Raw genomic sequence first — 22,315 nt, forward strand, 5'->3', positions numbered from 1 at the left:
GAATTATTAACTTTTGTTCACTATGCAAGATCACAATATTTATGGCTTGACTTGTGGATTTTATAACTTCTGAGTATAAGACACATGGTGATTTTTGGTGGAAAAAATACTGCATATGTATGAATACCCATAATGTACTCCTTGTTCACATAAATATATATATCTGTACTATACTTCAACTTGTAACCCCCTCCATATGCTTCATTTTTGTATTTTTACCATATTAGAACATACAGCTTTCTGGCTTTGCTTACTTTTTGGTTAACTGTGGGACAAGTACTGCTATTACAACCTTGAACCTCCATAACACACCTCTTCAATACATGGTATTGAAGATACACAGGCCTCAAGTGGAAAACCATTATTATTTCCTTCAGAGCAGTGAGAGTCAAAACTGATGAGCACACTCTGTAACACTATGATTTTTTTCTTACCAATGAAAATTATATAGAAATTATATAGTAAAGTGTGTGAATGCCCTTTTCATCTGTAATGTATGTTTGTGTTACTAGGAAGGAGGAAAACTTTTAACTTGTTTTTTATGATTTTATAATTCCCTTGGAACTGTATGACTTGGCAATAAAGAGTCTGAACTTGTAATTCATTCTGTTAAAACATGCTACATTGTAATTATTCACAGAAATAACGGTGGAATTGAGCTGCACTCTTGAGCATCTCTGTCTCTCTCATGATGATTAGACTTTCACTGGGCTTGCAAATAAAATCTCAGATTTAGGGGTAAAACATGCAAATTCTGTAAAAAAAAAATACCCACTTTATTCAAAGACATCCTCCAGGAAAGCATAAAGCACTTTACTGTTATACAAGAACATGCATAATAAGTTGCCCATTTACTTTTACATTTTCAGCATTGAAGCCTAATTAAAATACACTGTGGAGCCCTAAAAAAAAAAAAAAAAAAAAAAGCAAACAAAAAACCCAGCATTTTCAGTGGCAAAGAGTTCCAGGATTTTGTTTTCAAAAAGCCTTCAGAGTTTACCCTTATCCTAGCCTTAAATTCAATAGGAGTGGATAAATTTAATCACGTAACAATAATTCTTTGAAACTGTAGAATACATTAAATCATTTGCCTGTACTCATTAATTGCCAGACAAACTCTAACTGAAACTATAACTGCTTTTTCTTTTCTCAGACTGTAAGAAAGCAGTGGTTTTGGTTTTGAGTTCCTTACAAATAATGCCCTGAAATCACAGGCACATTTCCCAGGTACAACTAGATCCACAGAGGACAGGAAAACCAAAATGTTCTCATATTGCATGAAGATGTTTTAAAATGAATATATTCCAGCTTACTTTTCTTCACACAAAAAATAGTTTTGTCATCGAATATATAGCGAATAATTTGTCATAAAGGCACCATGTGATTTAACAGCCCAACAGTTATTAAAAAAAAAAAATATATTAAAACTGAGGTTTGTAATTGGGATGTTTTTCTTCATCTGAATGATGATCAATGTGAAGTTAGTATTTTTTTTCCTGTTCAGAAAGATCTTATAACATAGGAATTGCTGTAGTAGATCAGAAAACAACATTGTCTAGAGAAGTTTCTTTTATATTCAGATGAAAAATGCAATACATAAAGTTCCCTTGTTCACCCAGCCATTTTCTGAGTCCATGGTCTAGAAACTTTCTGCATTGGTGACTGTATTCACATCATTCACTTTTTTCATGTCATTTCTAATTTATGAACCTCTACCATCTCCCCTTCCAGCTATCTCATTTCCAAGCTGAAGACTGCTAGTCTGTTTAATCTTTCCTAACACAGAAACCATTTTCAAACAGCAGTCATCCTTCTCACTTTCTCTTTTTCATTCCATTCAGATCTTTTTGATGGCAGATAACCAGAACTTCACGCAGTATGTCAGATGCGGAGACACAGCATTAACCATGCAAGGCACACTGTAAGATGCGCCACTTAAGATTTGATGCAGCATCAGCAATGACTGCTGTTTGTCTTTCTGCTCCTCGTGTGCCCACATTCTACTTGCCTTGTGGTGTGGTCACTGAATCTTGATTTGTTTTCAAAGTACTGGCTACAATGCCTCCAACACCTCCTTAAGGAGTACCATCACCAGTTAACTTGGCCCTTACATTCGCTTTACAGGTTTGTACAGTTGAGTTGATTTTCTAGAACAAGAAGTGCTTGCATTTATTTACTGCATTATTGTCATTAGATATTTCTGCAACTGCACATTATGACTACGCAAAACCTCTAAATTACTTGAAGTCCCATGCTGATAGCAGTCAGCCTTCTGGTGGAGAATCTCTGCCTGCACAGCCTCATCCTGTCTTTCCTCCTTCTCCCTCTTAGGGGGATCATCCTTTCTCTCCTAGGAAAAGCGAAAGACAGTGCACAGCAAAGAGCACATGTTGAATGACAACATCGACAGCACTGGAGGGAGCTATGACTCCTGTGCTATGGTACTATGGCTATGAATCCAGACTATGGTACTCCAGTAGAATCACTGAAGAATTACAGAATCATAAAATATCCCAAGATGAAGGTTCCCACAATGATTGCTGACTCCTAGTGCCACGCAGGACCACCCAAAATCCAAACTCTATGTCTGAGAGTGGTGTCCAAGTGCTTCCTGAACTCTGGCACTTGAGGCCATGCCCACTGCCCTGGGCAGCTCGTTCCATGCCCACCGCCCTCTGGTGCAGAGCCTGTCCCTAACCCCCAACCGCCCCTCCCCTGACACAGCTCCATGCCATTCCTTCGGGCCCTGTTGCTGTCACACATAGAAGAGCTCAGTGCTGCCCCTCTGCTCCCTGTGAGGAGCTGCAGCAACCATGAGGCCTCCCTTCAGCTCCTCTGCTCTGGGCTGAACCAACCAGGGGACCTCAGCTGCTCCTAATACACCTTACCTTCCAGACCCTCCCCCACCTCTGTAGCCCTCCTTTGGATGCTCTGTAAAAGTTCCATCTCATTTTTGTACAATGTTACCCAAAAATGCATGCAATACTCAAGGTGAGGCCACACCAGTGCAGTGTAGAGTGGGACAATCAGAACCACTTTAATGTAATAAATTGAAGATTGTGCTATTCACACTCCTAAAATTTCTCAAGCTGTTTCTCAAGCTGTTTTACAAGTTGCTTGTAAAAAAAAAAAAAAAGCAAAAAAAAAAAAAAAGCACTACTGTGCTAGAGTGGTAGAAGTGATTTTCCCCTCTATACGTGAAAGAAAAAATATGGATAATGTCTGGTAGATTCCTATAAATACTTTTGTATTGAAAATGATGAAACTATCAGTATGGAATAGTGATTTCAAAGGCTATGTGAATTGACAGGTAATCACGTATTTTTGTGATGTACTTTTGCTACATAAATGATCTATGAAATGGGAATGGGGACTGTTCAGCATATGAGTTCATATTTCTAAATTATTTTAAATTTCTAACATAAAAATGAAGTTATACTACCACTGCCTAGTATCAGGAATATTTAACATTACTACTACAGAATTACTGCAGACATTCAGATATATATTCTAAAAACAAGCACAAACTTGAAGTCCTGTTACGTTTTCTTACTTTCAAGTGGGTTTTACGGACACTTCAGACAGAAATTGGGTCTTATCTTAAAATTCACACCTTATCAAAGTTGCGAAGTGTTACATAAAATAAGCAAACAGAGTAACTGCTTGATAAGTGCATAACAATATAAATGCTGTAAACTTATCATGAAAATTATTTATCTGTAATAGCACAGACTGAGTGCTAAGAAAAACAAGCAAACATACCAAAAAGCATATTTTTCTTCTTCTTGCTTCAGTATGTAAGGAATGAGTTAAAAAAATAAATAAATATCAAGTGAATTGAATGTTCAGTGATGAACATTTTGCAGTGCCTGCTCCACAATTGGCCAAGTAAACTTTCTTAAATATAGTTGAAAGAATGGAACTTATCTCTAATGTAAAACAAGGTCCTGATCTCCCAAAGACTTCAGACAGCTTCACTGATTTCAGCGGAATTGTTCATAAAGTGCACTAAGCATGTGCACAAGCCTTTGCAGGATTGGGCTGGCATCTGTAGCCAGAGTAATGACATTTGTTCAGAAGACACAAATGGCAGCTCACAGGAAGACACGTATGCTTATGACACACTCTCTGATGATTTAGTTATAAACTGATTTCATTAAAATGAGATTGCAATATGCATTTAATGCCATGTAAAATTGATGAAAACTTTCAAGATTTCAGAATAGGCCTGAAAAAGTGTGCCATCTACAAAGTTTAGACTGAATAACACACTGCTACTTCTGCAGGCCCCATTCTTTCCAATGCCTTTCACCTACTAAGTATGTAAGTAATGCTTCCAATGCAGCACTGCTCTGCTGCTGATATATTCTTTTGTTTCTGATTGCTGAAAAGCTAGCTGCAGAATACAAACAGGATGAGTTCACTTTCCGGAAATAGCTGGTGGTCAATATGGCATTTTATGGCAACTGTTAGTCTAAAAAAAGACTTTTTTTTTTCTTTTTTTTCTTTTTTTCTGGCGCTACATATTCTTATTTCTGTATTTGCCCTGTATTTTTACATTCATCCGAGCCTAAATGCACACACTTCAGTAAGATATAGACAATCCAAAGACAGCACTTAATGCTAGTATAATACCAGAGGATAAAACTGGTCTCTTCAAAAATGATGAAATAATCATTTTATTGAAAATGGTCAAATAATTAAAAATTAAATAAAGAACTGGAGCTTTTGACAGAAAAGAAGGAACATTAGTTCTCCTGATAATTATCTCTAATTCCAAGTGATTTACTAGGTTTGCTACAAAAGTAAATAATTTGCATTACTTTTGACCAAGATCTGAAGTTTTGGTTCATCTTCAGACTTAATAAGGCTAATTTTTGTAATGCTTTGAACTGACAGTGATTAACTATGAGGACATCTGACTGCTGTTTGTATTTCTCCCTTTACTAGAAAGCTAAAAGTTAGCATTCTGTTAATATTGCAATTTGAATAAAACAACTTCACCTTTTTTAACAGTTGTCATTTGAATGGTATAAATGATCAGACTATAACCCCTAGAAAGAGAATTCATAGCTTGGTTGGAAGCATGAAAGCATTAAATAGCCATATATATGCATACATATAAGATTTATATACAAATAACAAATCTAGCAATAGATGGGTAACCTGTGATTTTAACACTTAAATATTTTTGGGGGTTTTATTGTTTTTGTTGTTGTTTTTTGTATTTTTTCTGTTTGGTTGGTTTTTAATATCATATTAACTTAAAACTTATTTGGAGCTGAAATTAACCTAGATTTTCACAGATGATATTAAACATAAAATGTTGATCTTTTTCTGTGAGTTCTAGTTGAACAGCAGGTATTTAAATATCAACAACAATCTGCTGTGTCTACTGTGATATAAATCTTAAGGATGAGTTAATGCCAATTCTATGACTTTCAACAAAAAGCGCAATTCAGTTCTAGGCATATCTAAAATACTTTCCCAAGTAAATTACTTCCTTTCTAAAATCAGGTATTCAACAATAAAAGCAACAGTAATAAATGTATGATAAATACTCAGTCTGGTAGATAAAGGTATGGCTGAATTGACATCTGTAAATAATCAATATTCAATTTGGAAAGGTTATTATACACAGAAAATTTTCACAAATATCAAGCCACTTATTTCTTCTCAGTTCTCCAGCTTTGTTTGTCCTGTTGCCTTCCTCATCCATCTGTTTGACCACAGACAGACATGTTCAGTTCTAGACATCGGGGATTTAAACACTCATTAGAGTTTTCCTTCATTTCTCCACTGAAGTCTGTGAAAGCAAGAAGGATTAGCAGCACCATTCTGCAGCCAGACGAAGGGTTTAAGATATGCACAATACTGCACAGCCCTAATCAGATGATCCCCAAGGAAATAAATGCAATGTTATATCATAGAATCAAAGAATCCTAGAATGATAGAATGGCTAGGAAGGAATGGATAGGTTGGAAGGGACCTTAAAGATCATCTAGTTCCAACCCACTCTTGTGGACTTCAACCATTAAATCAGGCTTTAGATCAGGTTCCCAAGTCCCATCTAACCTGGCCTTGAACACCTTCAGGTATGGGGATAATGATGTTTAAATCTCATACTAATTCATGCACTGAGCTGAAAAGGGTTGATTTAGGCTTGTGCTTGAATATAGCATTAAGCTCAAATGCTGCCATGTATCCCCCATAAATTCAGAGAATACTTCACAAAATGGTTTAATATGTTAGGGTTTTACAAGTTGTTCAGGTAGACTAGAAACTGAGACACAGACGAACAGGTTTAATATATTTTAACTCAAATATATTTTAAACAATAAAAATAAATACATAAAAAATCATTAAAGTATTTGAGCAGGAATAACATCCAAAGCTTGAGAATCTACTCATCATGTTCTGCCTTCAGAACAGATGGCTTTCATCTTTTTTTTTTCTTTTTATCACAAGACAAACTTGAAAATGACTTTTACATTGACCCATGCGTTTCCTGTATTACAAAATATATAATTTTTTTTTTTTTTTTCTGTTAGCATGCAGAAGTGGTATTTTCTATAAAAGGCTGTATACTTAGAACTTTCATGATGTTCTTAATTTCTCCATTACACTGAAAATTTTCCCAAGAGCAAGATGCTTTGCACTGCATATAACTCCTATATTTTACTAGAGTGGTGAAAGCAGTCAAATTCTTTAGTAAATTTCTTTTGAGTATGAAATATTTTCCTGATTGTTTTCTTGGTTGATAAGGATTCAGAATTATGTGAAAACCTTACATTTCACTCACATTTCATAATTAACATAGAGAAGAACTTCCTACATTGAAAATACAAACTAAATTCCCTGAGTGCAGTAACAACTATTTGAAAGAAATTTTGCCACATAAATAATTTGGTTGGAACTAGCAGACACTATTCAAATGTAGTACCTAGCAGAAAAAAGTGTACATTTCAATCACACAAAAAACAATTAGCACATTTCCCTACAGTCATACTATAATATGATAAGAATAACAAAAAAGTCTCACAGGGATTGGCAATCCCCTCACAAATTACTTGGCACAAGGTCATGCAGTGCAGACAGCCAACCTGATTGAAATTAAAGACTAATTTCTTCCTAGCATTACTAAGTCTGTAAATATTGGAAACTGATGCTTCAGAGATTAACTGGAAGGATAGGACTCTGGAATTAAGCAACATTTAGAAGCTCAAGTGACACATTGCTTTGTAAAGCGCGCAAGTGTTCTAAAAGAATAGAAGAAAATCTGACACTTTGGTTTCATGTACAAAAGCTTCTCAGCATGGACGCTACCAAAATTGTACTGTAGTGGATAAACAAGATCAGGATTAATGGCAGGAATTATGCCAAAGAATCCAAAAATATTCCAAAGAATGCAATTCTGCCCAGGAACACAGGCAGTTCCTACACTGGGCACAGTAATTGAGTCAAAACTAGAACATAAACATTAGAAATATTTCTTTTCAGTCTCTACTGAAAACTACACCCAAGTAAAATTCAAAAAAAAGAAAAAGAAAAAGAGAGAAAAAGAAAAAAGTGAAGTCTTTCCATTGGAATCTTCTACAATTACTTTCTCTAACAAATTAATACAGTTGTAAAAACTGGCTACTGTCAAGTAATATTCAGGGACGTAGTCAGAAGTCAAAGACTGATAGTGCACTTGGAATCTATTAAAATTAACGCAGTCTCTTTGTAAGATGCTGAAAGCAGTTCATGACCTTTTGTGTATACTGTAGAGACTTGTTAGCCATAAGAAAAGAAGTACACACAATAAATAGAAAGGCTTCTTTAAATTGCCAATCATGAGGATGTTTCCTTTTTTTTTTTTCTTTTTTTCTTCTTCTGTCCTATCATAACATATTCCCACAAAGATTTATATCCTGGCCTTTGTTGCCCTGGTTCCTTGCCTCTTAGCCTTTATGCTGGAAAAGGAAATTGTACATTAACGTAAATTGCCACTCCTGATAGTTTTTTTTCCTTGACTGATGGTTTTCTATTACAGGCTTGCAAGAACTCGGCCTGGAAAGAAATCCAAGCATCTTGATTGAAAGGATTTGATACATTCTTTTCAAATTCATACTATCTAAATCACAGCAGGATGACTTGTAATCAAAGTTTCTCAAAAAGAGAATAAATTTAGGGAAAAGGAAAAGGCCATTCAACCCATTGCAAGTCATCTTGGTTAACATAGTTCCTCCAGAATAGTATCTCCCTTCTTCTTTAATGACCCCAGTGCCTCCAATTCCAAACTTGGCTCAGTATGCTATTGAAAAATTGTATTTCTCTTTGAGCAAAAACTACTTCCTCATGTTGGTTCTGAATTTCATTTTTTCAGTCACTTCCATTTGTGCTTTCCCATTCAGTCTTTTATACTCAGCCAAACAGTGAGTCAAGTGTTACTGAATAAGATTTTCTACCTTGTATTTATCAGAGTAGATGAATTTGTAATTCTCTTTCTTAATTTTATAAGGAAAAAAAATGAACTGTGAAATGGAATAAGCTGTAATTAGGCCATTTATGATCCTCTATACTTCAGACCAGACTTCCCTTCTGCTTCTCTGCTTCTTCCCTAAATAAGTGTTTTAAGATAATCTTTTAAATCATCAGTTTTCCATTAAAAAAAAAAAGAAAAAAAAACACCTTTTTTTGTTTTAATTTTGTTGACTCTGCTTTTCTGCAGCCAGTGTGACAGATGCACTGCAGTAAAATACCAGCCTCTAAAGATTTTTGTCTTAAAAATCTTTAGATTTTTTTTGCTATAATTTGCTACAGTAGTACTATAGCAATATACTCAACGTACTTCTAATTTCTCTTTCTCTCTCAGTTGTAACGAGGAAATATATTCTAAATCGGTTGTCTGAAGCACAGTATAGCTAAAGCTCATGCACCACTACTAGCTCCGTCAGCCTCGCAGTAAGCCTTGCCCTTCATTTTTTTCACAAGGTGCCTGAAAATATGCAATACACTTAGCATTCTGCCCTGAAAACATTTCTCTGATGTGCTGCTTCTCAGCCATTTTGATACTGGATGTGCTTGTAGACATTATACATACAATTCAGCCTCAGTGATGGCTATTGTACTCAGTTTTGACCATGATGTGGTTTCCAAAGGTGACACATAACTAATATCCAAAATCTCTAATGACTCAAAAAGGAGTGTGGTTAGACATTTGACTTTGATGTTCTGAAAAGTTATGAAGTATTATCTTTAGGATTCCCTTTTTTATCTTCATTGTCTGAATAATCTCACTTTGTATATGCTTTTACGCTGATAATTTAGAAATCAGGTAAACATAACATTTATTATGGGCACATAAATTCATTTTTAGATTTAAGAAAACAGAGGAACACATTCTGACATAACTTTATAGGCAAAAATTAATAGGTCAGATTAAATCATCTCCAAAGTCACTTTGTGTGGATTTCACTTTTATTTTATTGTTCTGGGGAATGCTGTAGCTTCCAGTCTTACCAAGGTCATTTTTCATCCAACAAACTTAATATAATTAGTATCAATTCTGTATTTTGTGAAGCTCACACTGCAAGTTATTAACTGTGTTTCAAGTGGTGTGTCAGAGAAAGCAAGGGCAGAGAGTAATCTTTTCAGCTTCAAAGGCACAGTTGATGACTTTAGTTCACTGGTTAGTGAAAAAGATATGCATTTTTTATTAAAGGTGTTGGCAATAAATCTGAAACTAGAAACGTTTTTCTCTCTTTTCCTTTCCTTTCTTCATTTTTACACCTTGTCAGCACTGTTTCAGTCTTTTTTAACATCCCACATGACCCTGGAACAGTTGCTTTAGTTGCCCTTCCTGTTAACTGCAATGATGCCCAGTTGTATAATTCTGCTTTTACCCATTAAGCTTTTCATCAGGTATCCTCATAGCACAGAACTCACCAAAATCTGCCTTACTCAGTAACTTCAGAAAAAAGACCTCCATGTCTGCTGTCATTATCATTACACACCATGGAAATCTCCTTGAGAAAAAATAAATCTGAAATTATGTTAGACTTGTGTTTTGACATTTTGTTGACCAACAACAAAACATATTCAAAATAAACTATTTGCCTAATCTTTCTCCCTGCTAAAATGAATGTACTACATTTCCCTTAAAAATCATCAATGAAAGTACACTACACTATGTAGATGCTTTTACAGCAAAGCAAATTAACCAAAAGTCTTAATAAGCTTGTAAAGATCAGAGTCAATCCTTTTGAATGAAATTTGAAGTACATTTGCCAAATGAAGTACATTTGCCAAATGTACATTTGAAGTACATTTCTTTACAATAAACATTCACTTCTGACAAGTCTCTCTTTTTTTTTTTTTTCTTTTTTTTTTTTTCTTTTTTTTTTTTTTTTCTTTTTTTTTTTTTTCTTTTTTTTTTTTTTCTTTTTTTTTTTTTTTTTCTTTTTTTTTTTTTTTTTCCTGAAGAAAGATTTAACAAGAACCAATGCATGGCTGTTAACATCAGAGAAATTTAAGTGAGAAACAACAATCCATTTTGTAAGAATGAGGATAGATAAATACTGAAGAGAAACATCGAGGGAAAATGTGGAAATGTGGATTCCATTTGTTTTTAGGTCTTAAATTGTCTAGATATGTTCTGATGAACATTCTTTAACACAATAAATGTTTCTGATCCCCATTATAAACATATATGAGTGGAAACTGTGCAAGATTTTAGGTTGACTGACCTAGTGGCTCCCTGTGGACTTAGCAGATCACAGATCTTAATCTATGAATAACTTATTAAGGTGCATACAGTCTCACTGAATATAAATGAGATTCTGTTTATGTAAGGTACTATTGTGGTTTAATGTATCAGGTAGCTAAGCACCACACAGTCATTTGCTTGCTCATCCCCCTCCCAGGGGATGGGGAGAGAATAAGGAATAAAAAAAAGTAGAACATGTGGGTTGAGATAAAAAAAATAAAGAGGAAAAAGAAAAGGATAATAGTTATAATAATAGTACATATATATACAAAATAAGTGATGCACAAAGCACACTACCCACCAGACAGTTTCTGAGCAGTGGCTGCTCAGCCACTCTTTGCCATTTTCAAGTGACATAGTATGGAATATCCTTTTGGCCAGTTTAGCACAACTGTCCAAGATCTGTTCCCCCACCAACTCTTTATGCCCACCCCACTAGCCCCCATGCTGTCAGGACAGAGAAGCTGAGACACTAAAATATTCTTGGCTTTGCACAGCACTGTTCAGCAACAACTAAAACATCAGTATGTTATTAAAATAGTTTATCTCCTATAGCCAAAGCATAGCACCATACCAGTGACTTAAAAAAATCAGTTCAGTCACAGCTGAAACCAGGATAGGTGCTACGAACAAGAAAGGCTCCTGTTGAAGAAATTATTCACTGATTTGCTTCAAACCTCACAACCACCCGTCAACTAGGCTGGATAAACTCAGTTAATCAATTTGCAAGCCGAACTGTTTGTAGAGCTGTAAATACTTGATGCCAAAATTCTCTTGTAATCAATGGAATTCTGGCTCTTAAAGTGGCAGGTATGACGCAAAAAATATCTACAGTTAAACTATTTTGGAAGTAACAAGGTTACTGGAGCATGGAAACTTACAAGCATTGCTGGAGTATGATGTTTGTATGAATAATGTAGCTTTTGTGCCTCATCTACACCTGACTGCAGAAAATAACTACATGTTCATAAAATGTAGGAAATGTTATGACTGAGATCAATTCTCATTTAGAGCTCAAATGAAAATAGCCAATAAGGCTGCACTCCTCAGTATATATGGTCTTCGATGTAATGCTTTATGCTGAGGTCTGGTACTAATGTCTTCAGTCTTTTACAGGCAGCTTTTTGAGAGGCCTGTGTCTCCTTGCTACACATGGAGGCTGGGCAGGAGTGCCAACACCCTGCAGTTGGTAGCACCTAAGGTGAAAGCTTGGGATGAATTCTGAGCCGAGGATTATCTTTGCAGAAAGCAAGCATTCTCCCAACAGAAGAGACTCTTAATTTGGAAAATCTCTGGAACTGTTAGCTTACAATAGAGATTGTCAGATTGCATAATTCATATGCAGTAGGGAAAAAAAAGCAGCATGATCAGAGCTCAGGTTGGGAATGTTTGAATTTCTGATGCATTGCTGAAGACTCTTAGGAGCTCAGCTATATAATGGAATCTTTATCAGACCATCAACCAATTGTGATACTTATCTGTACTGTTGCATTTTGGTCTAAGTGATAATCCATCAAGGCTGGAAATCACGATGTACTTTTTATGTTGCATACTTCATTACTACAAGCTGACAGCTGGATGGATTTGTTAGCACTAGAAATATTTGTTCCAGACACAAAGAACAGGTTCCTAATATAAAATATTATGATATTTCCTTTCTCTCACATCTCCACTGTGCCCATTTTGTAATTTATGTCTCATGTTTATAATGTTCATTTACACGGCAAACTGTCAACAGTATGAAATCTCTATTTGTGCTAGAATGCAACAGTCTCACTTCGGGAATAATATGACCAAATAACAATGACATCAATCTTTATCTTTATCATGCTAACTGTTAAGCAGAGAAAATTGCAACTTTCTAAATTCCAGATGCTTTTGCTTTAGTTTATCTATGATAAAAATTGAAAAACCTATATATTTCATGGCAAACAAGGAAACTAGCATCATGTGGCAGAATTTTTGTTTGTGGCCAGGCTTGTTTAGTGCAGTGTGCACTGACCAGAGGATTACACTTAGATATCACAACTATAAAGCCTATTTTAACATTGTTTGAGAAATGGAACTTCCACACAGAAACATTTTGTTTTGATTTTGGTCTGCTCGCAATATAATCATCAGAATATTTCCAGTTTTTAGCATGAAGTAATAGTGGGGGTTCACATTTAAATTCAAACTGCACAAAATGCTACTACCATTCACAGCTGCAGTCTAAGGATACTTACTACCCCATTTTTCTATCTGCTGTAAGCCTCAAAAAAATATTTATCTTCTTCAGATGCAACAGCATACAAAATTCCTAGTCTTTTTCTAAAGAAAAAGTACAGCCTCTGGCTTGAAGCTCTCGTGTGTTTGGTTGAAGATTATCACACATGTAAGCATGTATCCATGAAGTTTATGCACACCATGTCCAGGGTGGTGTAGGAGGACTAGGGGAGCTGCCTGTGGGGGGACTTGTGCTGGAGCTGTCTGCTCCTGAAGGATGGCCCCTGTTGTATGGAGCCATGCTGGAGCAGTGCTTGAAGAACTGCATCTTGTGGAAAACTCACATGGGATCAGTTCAGGAAGGAGGGAGTCTACACATTACTACAGAGAATGATCGTGAAGGAGCAACAGAAATGAAACTTTATACGGATTAATCACAGTCCTTTCTCCTTATTCCTCTGCGCCAGGTAGGGAGAAGAGGTAGAAAAGGGTGGATGGGTAAAGGTGTTTTTTGTTTGCTTTTAGTTCTTACTGCTCAAGCCTGTTACTAGAAACAGACAATAAATTAAATTGATCTCTGTATGCTAAGTCTCAATTGCTCACAACAGCAAGTGGTAAGAGATTTCCTTGTCTTTATTTTAACCCATGATCCTTTTTTTCAGCATATTTTCTCCATTTGCTCTTAATGAGAGAGAAGTGTGCTGGAGTTTAGCTAGCCATCAGTGTGAAACTACCAAAATCATAAATCAACTTATTTCAGATTTTGTCCTCTTGCTCTCTTGGTACATCCCATACTCTTTGGGATTCTCCGGGATTTCTCCTCCCTGTTGCACAGAAGCCTAGAATTCAGCCAAAGAGCCAAATGTTTGCTGATGAGTTGAGGCTGTACACAAACACAGCTGTGGAGTTTTCCTTCCAGTATCAGAATACTCAGTAGGAAAAGGAAAAGGAATAGGAAAAGGAATAGGAATAGGAAAAGGAAAAGGAAAAGGAAAAGGAAAAGGAAAAGGAAAAGGAAAAGGAAAAGGAAAAGGAAAAGGAAAAGGAGGCAAACAGCGTTATGCCACTGCATCTCCCGTCCACACTTGCTGGCTAGTAGTGGACCTTGAGAGACTAGGCATAATTTCTCCCCAGTCTACTCCACTTTGACCATAGAAATACCAAGGAATGGAGAGGCACTTTCTATTTATGGTCCCTCCATCATTTGGTTGGAGATACTTGTTAGGGAAGGTTTCCCAGCTACTGATTTGTAGCCTGTTGATGTTTCTTTGGGGTAAGAAATACTAGTTCTGACCAGAGATAGCTCTGAATGTCTCAAGACTTAAGTAAAGAGGCTTATAAAATAAGTTTGGGCTTTCATCATGGTCTAAATGAAGACATTCTAAACACTGAGGTACCAAGCAGAATGAAAAATTGATCCAATGAAAGAAGTCATTATAATATCAAGATATAGCAGCTCTTGCAAAAGGAGAGGTAAAGGCTGGAATGTCTGATGGGGAGAAAGATAGTCTAAACTATCCAGAGTCTTGCTTTCAATGTCACATTGTTTGGTCTACTGGGGAGTCCAGAAGTTGCATAAATCAGTAAAAGATTATTATAAGAGAAAGGAAAATAAAAAAGAAGAAATAAAAACCTGGAAAGTTGTAATTTTGTTATCTGGTTTGAGTACAAACAAGCACATATTGGCATTTATGATGCTCCTACATCTATAAAGTATAAAGCAACAAGCTTTTAGCATGCTGTCATACAAAACTGCTTTTAACATTAGACTTTGGTTTTATTTACTATCAGAGTTGAATGCAAGTGAACGTAAACACCTACACCTAAGATATAACTATTCTTGTCTTCCTTATGTGCCACATATCTTCAGACCCTTCTGTATCTTTTTCTTGCTTTGCTGTTTCTCTCTCAATCCATATTGCAAAACACCAAGCTATGAGGGCTGCTCCAAAAGTATTGCCTCCTATTTAATAATGTTAGCCCAGGACATCAGAGGCATACATTGATGGAATGACAGTAGAGGTTGAACCCTTTGAACAATATTCAGCTACATTTTATTGCCGTGCAATAGATGGCACCAGAGCAACACTCTGACAAAGAGGCTTCTAATGTGGAAGTGTGTATGAAATAAAGGTGTTTCACTGAATTCTTCCATATGGAAGGAGTGCACCCACTGACATTCATCAACACTTGCTGAATATTTATGGAGACCAGTGAGGAGTGAGCACAATGAGGGGTGGGTGGTACATTTCAACAGTGGCAACAGAGACGTGAAATATAATCCACTTTTCAGAAGTCCATGCACAGCTGTCACATCATGAAATGAAGAGCATCTCAGTCAGCTCATCTTCACAAGTCTGCTTATGGTGGTGACTATGTTGAAAAACAGTGTTCTGTAGTTGAAAATTCACTCCATCCAATAGCGTTATTGTGCTCTTAGTAATGCTTCTGTTTCCATGGAAATATATAGAGGTCACAGGTCACTACTTTCGGAGTGACCTATGTATCTTAATCACATTATGTGAAAGAAAAATTGTCACAAGAAAAAACTGGCAATGCTTAAAATTCTTTTGATATGAAAAGAGCTAGAGAATATAAATACTGTCCAAGTAATTAATGCATTTTAACTGCCTACAATGAAACAACTAATTGGGTCCTTTTCCTTCTTTTCTCTCATGAAGACTACAGAAATTGGACAAAAAGAAGGTAATTTTCTTGCTATGATTGTTGTCATCTACACTATTAAATGGAAACATTCACAATTTCGATTTATTGCAGTATATCAAAATAATCGCACTCTCAAATCTTTTATTAATCCACCATTAACTATTCTTCTCAATTTAATTCTCCATATATCCCTTAAGAAAGTTTTCTTACCAAAATGGTAAAAGCAAAGATTAAAATAAAACAGTAAATTAACAATTATTATTTATTTTTAAGTTTATATATGAATGTTAATTGACTTTGTGAACAACTTGACTATTAAATCAACTTTTTGACTTTGTAGAGCAGCTGTCTGGGAGAAACCTCATCTCTCTGTTATGAGCAATGTTTTTGGAGATGTTTTTAGAGACTGCTATATAAAGCTGTGAACATTCTGGCACAGTCATTACAGAAATGAGTCAGTTGAGACTGACTCACTCAGATACATGGAACAGAACTGAGTGGATCTATCTTTTGAGTTTGGAATGCTCTTGTAATGTGCCTTTTACACCTATTAGTGTGTGTAGCAGGGGACAGTGGAAATGTCAAAAATAAGTCAAAATTATTGAGTTTTATAACCTCTGACATTTTTTTTTTTCTTGCCAGGAAAGAGATTTAAATGAAAAAAATCTTGGGGAAGAGGGGAATGATTAACACAATGCCAAGCCCATGAAAGGGTTTTGTGAACATCTGTGTGTCTAAGGACAGAGAGCACAAACTTTTATGCTTTTATCTTCTGTGAACCCATAAGCATGAAGACTTGTTATGAGTGGAGGTGACTTCTATACTGTTAACTATACTCTCTCTTCATCTATAGGACTTCAATGGGGGGGATGCAGAATCATCTAGATTAACTTTAGATTAACAAAGGATTTCCACAGGAGAGGGATCCCTCTTTCCACAACTAGGTGAAAAACCCCAGTCTTCTTTGCCTCTTCCCTTTAATAAAAACAGAACAGTAACATGGATCCACACAGAGCTTTAATGTTACATAAGTTCGATAAAAAGGAGACTACCTATACAACACTTCTTTAGACCCCTGAATTGTTTCTACTAATACATTTTATTCTGATTTTGTTGTGCATTCCTCAGCATGGTTTTCAGGCTTTGAGATACCCCTGACAAATATATAAAAGACAATACTCTTCTCTGACATCAAATTGTGTTTAGATTTTTGAGTTACTAGGTAATGTACCAGTAAAAGAATAATTAATTCCTGAAGGACTGAACATAAAAGCAAGCATACATTTGTCTGAGAAAATGAAAAGTTTGACTAAAGAAGATGTTTATGAATTATCATACTATTATCTAACTGGATCAGTAACTTTTTCTCATGCTGTTTACTAAATTCCATGCAAATTAAAAAAGGGATGGGTCACACAGTTCCAGAAATAACTGACGATGGTTTAAATTTTTTTTTCCCATTAATTCAGGCTTTTGATAATGAGAAGGCACAATCATCATAATGTAAAATGCCACAGATTTAAAGGTTCACTGAGATCCTTATATCCTGCAGTATATTTCTGTAAGGGCATTTCTTGTGACTAGATGTACCATTCCTCAAGGTGGATTGTGTAATAGTCTTGCAGAACACGGGAATGTCCTGTGAAATTTACCTGAGGTGATTCATAAGTATCTAGTAATAATTTTAGAATAGTAGTAATGAAATCTACTCAACAAGAATATTATATCAGCTACTGGAAGTCCAGTTGAAAGATATCTCAGATGTTGGAAATCCATTTTAAAGACTTTATTAATCTGTATGTTGCAACTGTATGATGTAAAGTAAACTTCTGTATCTTTAAAGTACGATCAAACAAGAAATAAGAAACTAAGGTATAGAGAAATGCTACTTCTAACCTACCTAGAAACAAAGTTATATATATATATATATATATATATTTAAAGTTTTGTAGGTCAAAAGTATATTAATAGCTTCCCAACCGCATGCCTTTATGAACTCCTTCAAGTCAGAACTCTTAACTGGAATATGAAGCAGAAGCATCACAGGAAAATATGATTACATGGCACTTTTTGTTCAGTCAGGAAAAGATACAACTGAAAACTTGACCCTCAAGTCATTTGTTGCAGGTTTGTGAACATTATTTATGAGTCCAAGAGTGGAGAGGGTGACAAGGCCTAAAGAGAGCATCTTGTCCATTTCCTTCTGTCATTAGCATAAAGCACTTTTAATGAAATCAAGTCTGATGAAGGTAAATCTAGAAGTTCGTTATCTGCACTGGCACTGCCTCCTCTGCATTTAAAAATTTCTCCACCAAATGTCTCTGTAACTAATTCAGAGGACTCATTTGCCTGATTGAATCTGGAAAATAACTCTTTTAAAACTCTTTCAAACTTCCTTTCAAATACAAGCTTTCCAAAAAACAGCTTTCCAACCCTTTGTCCCTCAGATTGTCTGACCAAGAGATCTTATCTATCAGTGTTTCGAACTCGAGGAAATCTCATCTTCTCAGTCATTTTGCTGCATTCCATTTCTAAGAGAATTTCTGATTTTTTAGTGATTGATCACATTCTTCTGGTTCCCTTCTTCTTTCACTTTCTCTTAAATAGTATCCCTTTGTTACTGTAGCACTAAATTGTACACTTTACAATATGTAGTAGAGCAGAAACCTGGAAGAATGTCTTCCAGCTATTCTTTTTATTGCAGGGCATGCATATTGTGAAAATGGACACTTCAGAGTAGTGGAAAACAAGGTTCTAACTGAAAACGGAACAGAATACCTGAATCACGTCGGTGCACTAAATGTGCAAGCACATCACAGATACAGGTTATTTACGATCACATAACAAAACAATCAAGGACAGCAAACACCAACATGGAACACCAAGCACTTTGTCCTTCAAGAATGCAAGCTCCCAGAAAGCTGGGAAGCTTCTGCTGCATGACTCAAAACACATTCTCTTTAAAGACAGATCATCTCAGTTCCTTCACCAGAACCATTCCTCTTACTGTTACTTAGTCCTTGGAGCGCTTGGCTGTTTCCCATGGTCTCTCTGTTTTTTATTTCTATTTTTCTGGTGAGAAAGGACTACTATATAATTCTTTTGCTTTTTACTTTTCACTACAATATTTTTTCACACTCTAAGTATTATTAAAGCTTAAAAATGTAATTTCAGGCTTGACATCAATTTATCACATGAAGGCCACAATATTAACATACAAATAATCTATGGAGGTAGGAACTGGGTAATCTGATACCATCACAACCTTTATACATTGGACTTATATTTAGCTCAGCTTATTCCTGAAAGTTAAGTTGGTCACTGTAACTGCCTCATAACAATGCTTTCAGAAAGAAAAGATTTCATAACACTGTCTTAAACTTCTTGGGATGGTTATAACTCATCATGTGAATATGGCACTGCAAAAACTGAATATGATTTCTTCTCTCCTTGAACAATGAAAGTCATCTACAGATCACACAGGAACTGTCTGCCATTTCACATACTGTGAGAGATATATTAACTGTTCCTTAACCCTAAGATGATAACCTGTGAAACCTTGCAGACACATCTTCACTGTTGAACAGTTCCTGTTCAACACTGAATATAACCATACAATTAAGCTTTCACTCATAACTAAGCAAAGCAATACTAGAATCATTTAAAAACAAACAAACAAACAAAAAAACCAACACAGAACAAAAACTTACATTCAGAACACCTTTAATTCCAAAAGAGTGACAAAAATTATGAACTATGATGCCTCTTTGTTGCCAAGCAGGGTTGCATCGACAGTAATTCCAATGCAAAGACACTTATCTTGTTTTAAACATTAGCACCCAAAATAACCAGTCTTAAAAGGTCATGTTTATTTAAAAATAGCTTGCTTGCATTTTACATTCAAGTTAATTTACTAACCTCAAAAAAATTAAATGCAAATGTATACAAATAATTTAAGCATCCTGTCAAAGTTCACATACATACTGCTAACGCAATTAAGTACTCAAGGTCACAAGTAATTTTCCTTAACCATGAGCCATCACCACATGGATAATTCTATTAAATTTGTTTTGAACTAAAATCTTTGAAGTCTCTCTTTAGCAATTTATATTCTTTTTAAAAACCAAACCTATAATTTCCTGTTTATAATGTGCTTTTCAGGCCATAACAAAGAAGCATACTGTACCTCTGGTGCTGATGGCTCTTGCCGATGTGGTTGTGCTGGCTGTTAAGGCTACAGTGGTTGTGACTGTTGCAGTGGTAAGGGAGGGGATGACAGTAGTGGGAAGCAAAGTGTTGAAAACATCTGGTGAGTGGAAAAAAAATATAAAATAAAATCATATCATGCAAACAAAGGAGAACCATAATAGTGGTTTAATTTGTAAATACAAGTATGTCAAAAAATGATTAAATTAAAACATGATTAACACAAATTATTACACGTACAACAGTGGTACCTTTAAATTCTTGACATTATATCACTCTCAATTTTTTATAGTCAGTGTGCTAGCAAACAGGATTTAAAATACTGTTAAAACAACCATGTTTCCATAGATCTGGAGAGTGAATGTTTAAGTGACAAGAATCCATTTCTTCACTGAGCCATTTTAAATGTCTCATACAGTAGAAACCATATACAGATGAAACATGCTGTGTCAGAGTGGGAGATGAAACAACAACACCATCATGCTAAAATAAACACACACATGTTAACGAGAAATGGCTGTATGTTAAAACACCCACTTTCAGACAGACTCAATGGACGGAAAAAGGGGAGAAAATGCTACTAACTATAAAAGCTGCTTTTTCCGGATTGCTTTTCTTCTTCCCACACACTTGTTTAAGACACAGTTGTCTGCTAAGATCTAGAGCAGAGTATATTTCAAAATCTTTACCCTAATTAGTAGGCAATCATCTTGCAATCATCTTTAATACATACATGTTATCATCAATATATAGCTTAGAACTGAAAAATCAGAAAAGCCAATTATATTACTGTTGAAAAAGTAAGTATACAAGTCAGAGAAGATGCAAGGCCCAGATGACAGCATCCTGCAAAACCCTTCTGATCAAATACAGGTATGCCAAGCACAGGCAGCTGCCATTTCATTGCAGAGGAACCAGCAAACTGTTGCAAAATGTTCCTGTACAGAGTAGAACATAACCAGATGTACAGATAGAAAACACTTTGATTACACTGCCAAAAGCAATCAAGACCAGTATCACTTTGCTTATAAGGTGATTGCAGGTTTTAAAGAACAAACAAACAAAAGCCCTGAAGAGAAATACAGGAAAGCACTTCTGTGAGGAAGTAAAAAGCATCTGACAATTTTCAGATTATTTATACCACAGCTTTAAAAGGAAAGGACTAGTTTCTCATCAATTGATGGTAAGTAAGCCATTCCACACTGATTTCAGGAAGAAAACACAACCAATTCTGAAGGGTGCTATTCAATGCAATGCAGCAGAGGAGAACAAGCCTGACCCATGATCTATCTTCCCTTGCTGTGGAAGGAAATGCAATTGGTGTCTGAGTACCATCAATTCTGACTGAAATTAATGGAAGCTAAAACAGCTCATCCCTTTACAGTACTGGGCCCAACAGAAGACATTTCAGAGACAGGGTTCATGAGTTCAGCACAGCATAATTATTCCCTTAAGACTTCAAATTATAATGTTTGCCTTATTTTCACGATGGATGACAGATTACTTTGCCACTTAAAAAGTTTTCTTGTCAGTTAATATCTATGAGTCACCTGTATTATTACTCCGTATTATTCTGGTTTGGATGAACACCAGCATTATCCCCTACAGAACCTATACCTGTGGGATTTCCCTCCTGGAAACCTTCAGAAAATGGCATGAGATCTGTCTTTTGCCTGCTGTATACTGATATTTACATCTGTTTTGCAGTATGAAATATTAGAAACCAGAAAAATTAAAACAGGTTTTTCAAAAAAGACAGTGTAGCCACATTAATCATCAGGAAGAACTGCCACACTACCTGGAATGTGAATATCATGATAATTAAACAGAATGGAGTTGAACAATCATTAGAAATAAATTAACATTTTCCAAAAGATACGTCACATGTACTGATCTATGCAACTTCTTTTCATAAAGAGAAACTCCTTAGATAAGTATCTGTTAAAAATGAAATCAAAGCAACAAAAGTGCCTTCTTCATAAGGATAGTAAATCCTTGTTTAGTAGAAAAGCTTTACAAATCAGCCTCGTACATAGAAGTTAATTAATGTGACATATTTCCCATAATTATATTTCTTAAATATGTTACTTAATATTTTGCAATGGCAAGTCAGTTGCAACTGACAAATTATTGTCTTATGACAGTTTTTTGTTCTACAAACACACTGTCTACCTAGTTTGCCACACACCAGATTACATGAGTCCCTGGCGAATTTAGATACTGACTGCTTTCCAGTTTCTATTCTAACTGAAACATTTCCAACAAGATTTATTATATTAAAAGAAAGCCAATGTAGGAAACTGAGACTGGTTAACAAGAACTAGAAGTTCCAAGTATTTTAACACAGATATAGTAGGTTCATCTTTTCTGACCACTCCAAGAGCAACAAAAACTTATGTTGACTGAAGTCACTAACTCTGATGCAAAGCATCAATGTGGCAGCTTATCAGAAACCTCGAAGAAAAAACATTTCCTCAAAGGAAACAT

The 22,315-nt window shown here is 35.5% G+C and overlaps 1 protein-coding gene across 3 annotated transcripts in view; it reads right to left on the reverse strand.

Moving 5' to 3' along the window:
* The window catches only part of CADM2 (cell adhesion molecule 2), a 613,088-nt gene that overhangs the window by 28,710 nt on the left and 562,063 nt on the right, over nucleotides 1–22,315 (reverse strand). For 2 of the 3 annotated variants that reach the window (XM_052703751.1, XM_052703759.1), the window contains one exon: nucleotides 19,809–19,928. The exons of the other annotated variant lie outside the window; for it this stretch is intronic. In XM_052703751.1, coding sequence (XP_052559711.1) covers nucleotides 19,809–19,928 — 120 coding nt within the window. The remainder of the gene's footprint in view (nucleotides 1–19,808; nucleotides 19,929–22,315) is intronic. 3 annotated transcript variants of the gene reach the window in all.

This window comes from Tympanuchus pallidicinctus, unplaced genomic scaffold (genome assembly GCF_026119805.1).
Source record: "Tympanuchus pallidicinctus isolate F22 unplaced genomic scaffold, pur_lepc_1.0 scaffold10, whole genome shotgun sequence".
Taxonomy (NCBI): Eukaryota; Metazoa; Chordata; class Aves; order Galliformes; family Phasianidae; genus Tympanuchus; species Tympanuchus pallidicinctus.